The sequence below is a fragment of the Salvia hispanica genome, chromosome 2 (genome assembly GCF_029641045.1).
Source record: "Salvia hispanica isolate PSC_SH4W2 chromosome 2, Shi_PSC_v1, whole genome shotgun sequence".
NCBI classification, from domain to species: Eukaryota; Viridiplantae; Streptophyta; class Magnoliopsida; order Lamiales; family Lamiaceae; genus Salvia; species Salvia hispanica.
In genome coordinates this window covers 12135535-12140103 of record NC_142693.1, presented here as the reverse complement: position 1 = coordinate 12140103, position 4569 = coordinate 12135535, and the positions used below count along the sequence as shown (strand labels likewise).

At 40.1% G+C, this 4569-nt stretch overlaps 1 protein-coding gene across 1 annotated transcript; it reads right to left on the bottom strand.

Moving 5' to 3' along the window:
- Positions 1-890: 890 nt before the first annotated feature.
- Positions 891-1523, bottom strand: LOC148931584 (uncharacterized). Its single transcript, XM_089064838.1, has one exon. The coding sequence runs from the start codon at positions 1521-1523 to the stop codon at positions 891-893; it is 633 nt and encodes a 210-aa protein (XP_088920964.1).
- Positions 1524-4569: the final 3046 nt, after the last annotated feature.

The window sequence follows — 4569 nt, the reverse complement described above, 5'->3', positions numbered from 1 at the left end:
CCTTCCCACGTCATCGCCTCTACTTGGTCTCGTGGCATAGTCTTCGTTCTAGTATCCCACCAAAAGTCGATTGCCTCAGTCAGCTGATGGATCACACAACTCATGCGTTCTCTATCGTTGCATCTCAAAATCGCGAAGATGCGCTCTATTGCCCGGATCCAAGATTCAGCCTTGGCCGGTTCTCCCAATCCATCAAACACAGGCGGCTTTTGCTCCAAGAATATTTTCACGATTTCTCGATCGACCGGAGGCGGCGGAGGCGGAGGATGTGGGATGGGTTGTGACACGCTGTCCTCTTCCTCCGTTTGAGGAGTTGGTTCTCGGTGGCGTCTTGGTGGCATTCTGATTTATCAACACAAAATATTCCCATGATTCTAACAATAGCCACGTGATATAGTTGAATAACAAGGTTCATGGGTCAACTGTTTTAGAGTATATGGCCAAGCACAAGATATCAAAAGTTCGTCACGTAGACGGATTGCCAAGAGTAGTGTCAATCAACATTGTTACCAAAAATTGGCTGTGTCAAGGTTATCAAAAGATCAATGTTTTCATATCATCAAGGCAATTGCACTTAAGAAGCAGTCGTACAATTTAAGTGGCGAGTACAGGGCGCCATAAGGTATTCCAAAAATGGTGGTGCGACAAGAGTCATGATGTGATGGCGTGATAACATAGTGATAGATAATTTGCACCATGTACGAAAGGCAATCCATTGAATCAAAAATAATATCTCCCCATGGCATTAAAAAAAAAAAAAACGTTGCCTCATAGAGGTCTTAGTATCAAAGCAATCGGTATAAGAGTAGTAAAAATCATAAAGTAGGAAATCAACAAATCAATCCAAAAACATGGGGGAAGCCAAAACAAATATTCCACGACTATCACTCCTAGTCGATATCGTTCATATCCTCCTCGGGGTCATCGTCCTCATCCATTTCCAAAGCAGGTCCTTCCTCGTCCGGTCCCTCATTCTCGCCATATTCACCAACATCCGAGGGCGGTGGAGTTATCGCACGCATGTCCTCCACGTTTCCATGGATAATCAAAGGGTTAGCTGCATTAGCCTTAAGTCTTGGCCTATTAGGGACACGATCAACGTGTGGCTCCTTATCGCGACGATATCTCCATCGACGGGCCTGTCCCGGCGGATACTTGTGCGGTGGGGGACTAAGCGGCGGTCCATCCCTCGCAGCTGCCATGGCTGGGAGTAGCACTCCTATCAAGCCGATTATGTCGCCTCGAGGCTTATACTCGGGCGGACTGAACCATGTGTATGGTAATGCAGCTTGGACAGTCCATTCGCTCCAAGGACTCGGCAGAGTGTGGATCAATCTCGAGATCCCCGCGTGATGGGTAACTCCTCCATACGCGTATGCATCCATCCAGTGATCGTAGAATTCAGTGACATAGGTTAGGAGAAAGGACTTTCCATCCCACTCAAACTCTTGGTAGGTTTCGACAGGGAAAACCTTGTTTTTCGCGTAACGATCGCGCATCGGTGCGTAATAATGATTAGGCATCTACAAAAGAAATCTCAGCATCAGAACAAGGATCGAAGAAAATATCAATAGTGTATAAGATTTCAACTGATGCTGAGAGTACGATGGATATATGTATATGTGTATGCGTCGAACGACGGAGGTGTGAAGATAATATCATATCAAGAAATAACGGAATTTCCTTTCCGTGCCAAAACGTTTGTATATATATATATATTTTCGCGTTTCGATGATTCGCAATTCGTTCTCATAAGTCGATCGCCTCGTATTCGGCGTTTGATGCCTCCAAGTTCGATATTATCACAAAATTTTCATTCACGGCACGACTTACAACTATGTATAGCGGCATGCTCAAGTTCATTCTCATAGATGTCGTTCATCACATATCACGCAAATCACAATCATATAGAATTTTCATAGAGTTTTATTCGTTCAACTCATAACAGTCTCTACATATAATCACTTGCATAACAATATTTATCATTTGTTGTGCATAATCACATTTTGCAATTTCGCATGCATGCATAATCATCATTTTATACTCTATCGCAAATTTTCAAATATCACATCAACTCCCATTCGCTTCAACTTCCAATATTTCATAATTCAAATCAACATTCAAGAGATACTTGTTACCTCATTCATCGTGGTTGAGCGGAGACGAGTTGCGGTGTTGAGCCTTCGACGATTATCCATTAATCAAATTATACGAATTTCAGATTTTATTACAACAAGACTCTTGGGTCCAGAGCGGAAAGAACGATTGCTCTGATACCAACTGTAACGACCCGCCCATCTAGGGTATAATAAATGCGGCGATCGTTAACTAGGCGGACTTAAATGCATCAAAGATCATAGGCTAAGGTTCCATTTAAAAAGGGATTTAACCAAAGCATTTAATGAATAATTAAAAAGGAAGAGAATAATGCCTTAGCAATGAAATCCAAAAAGGCTATCACAATAAATGCTCCAAAATAGCAAAGGTTCCAAAATAGACTCGTCTGTTTCATGTTCAAAAATATTCCCACGTACTAAAAGAGTTTATACCCAACCAAAGATCACAAGTTTTCATAATATATAGCGGAAGCGACCAAGAAAGAAGTGAGGCTATGTATGGAGACACAACGACACTTAGAGTTCCAACAGATCATCTTATTATTTCCTACTCAACACCGCCGCCCGCTCGTCACCGCTCAACCTGCACATAGGGAAAACACATGCAGGGCTGAGTACTATAATCATACTCAGTGGGCTCATTGCCGAAATCAGTTTTATCAACAGTAGTAATTATCATGCTATTTTCAAGTGTCCATCGGGGTTTTAACTTTAGAAAGACCCGAGGCACCAAAATATATTCTTTATCAAATATCACGGTCGCGCAACCACTTTTCTCATCGACGTTTACCATATCCTCATTCTACATGACAAGGAATGCGGCCGCAATCCAGGTCACTAAACCGGCCGACCCGTACGTCAGCACTCGGTCTAACATTGGTGTACACTAACCCAAGTAGAGTTTGCGGCTCTACAAGGATCCGAATTCGATTAAATCAATAGTGGCATAGCCACGAGGGATAGGCACGACAAAACAAATCAAGGCATGATAATACATATCTCATTCTCATCAATATCAGTTTAGGACAATATCCTTATTTTAAAAGAAAGCCCACCTTGTCGGCTTATCTCGAAAGTATTCTCTTCTCCTCGTTTATCACGCTGAGAGCGCGAAGTATCACCTTTAAATTAGGCGTATCACAAATCAGTTTCAATCATTGATCTCAAATCATGCATGTCTCCCATATTTCCCTTTTTCCCATCGATTATTTTCAAAATCATCAACCAAAATCAAAGTATGATCCTCATATCGTTTTTATTCAAATAACAACTCCAAATTCACCATTAAATCGTGTCACGCATGAGTGTTCTACACACACAACACACGTACACGAACACCACACATGTGCACGCAGGCCGAGGCGTGCGCACACACACACACGACCACACACACACGGCCACATACACACACACATCCATACATCCCAAATTCATCAATTTATTTCCCCTTCACTCAATCTAAATGCATGTGGACTCAAGAACACCGATTAATCGGTAGAAGAAGAGGAGATTAAAGATTAAAGTACCTTTTCCAAAAGAACAATCGGTAGAAACAAGTTATAGCCTTGATTCTTCAATAAAATCTTGAATTTCAACTTGAATTCTTCTCAATTGATGAAGAAATCTTGAAGAAAACTTGAAGAAAATATGGAGAGAGTGGGGGAGAGATTTTCGAAAATAATGGGGGAGTGGGCGCCGGTTTCTTGATCTCTAGGGTTAGGGTCTCTCTCTTATTTATAGAGTGCCAAATAATAATATCCAATAATTAAATAAATCAAGATTTGGAAGATTTGGTAGAGATATCATAGAGATTGGCGTTGAATCCGTTGAGAAGCATGGGGATTTCGAAAATTATAGGCTATTTAATTAGCCTATAATTTAAATTCAAATATTTCACGGAGTAGAATAATATATCACGGAGCAAGAAAAATAATAATTAAACTCCCCAATAGGAAATAGGCGTGACTTTTTCAAATCTTCCAAGGGATTTGAATTTCAAATCCTAATATAATTAGGATATGCAATATCTTCTTAGATTTGGCAAGATACGGTAAGATATTCTAGCATATTTATATTTATCCATGGAGTAGAATAAATAAGAGATCAAATAAATAAATAATTCCCTCTTCTCCAATATATGAGATTTTTGAAAATCTCATGGGAAAATCAAAGTGGTGGTTCGAAAATTCCATGTAGGATTTATAGAGTATTTGGACTTTGGATTTAATTTGGATAATTATCCCAAACAAATAATTAAATCCATGAAAAATAGGATTTCTTCTCCAATAATCATGATGGCCGAAAATTCCACATGATTTAATAATGCTCCTATTTAATTCTCACTCATCCCTTAGGAAAATAATTCACCCACAATTATATTTCTCCGCATCAAATATTCACACCCAATCAATCATTTCTTCACTTCCACTTCATTTTCTCAACGCATTGACCT

Coding starts and splice junctions, on each gene's coding strand:
- LOC148931584 (XM_089064838.1), bottom strand. CDS start 1,523: ATGCCTAATCATTATTACGCACCGATGCGCGATCGTTACGCGAAAAAC.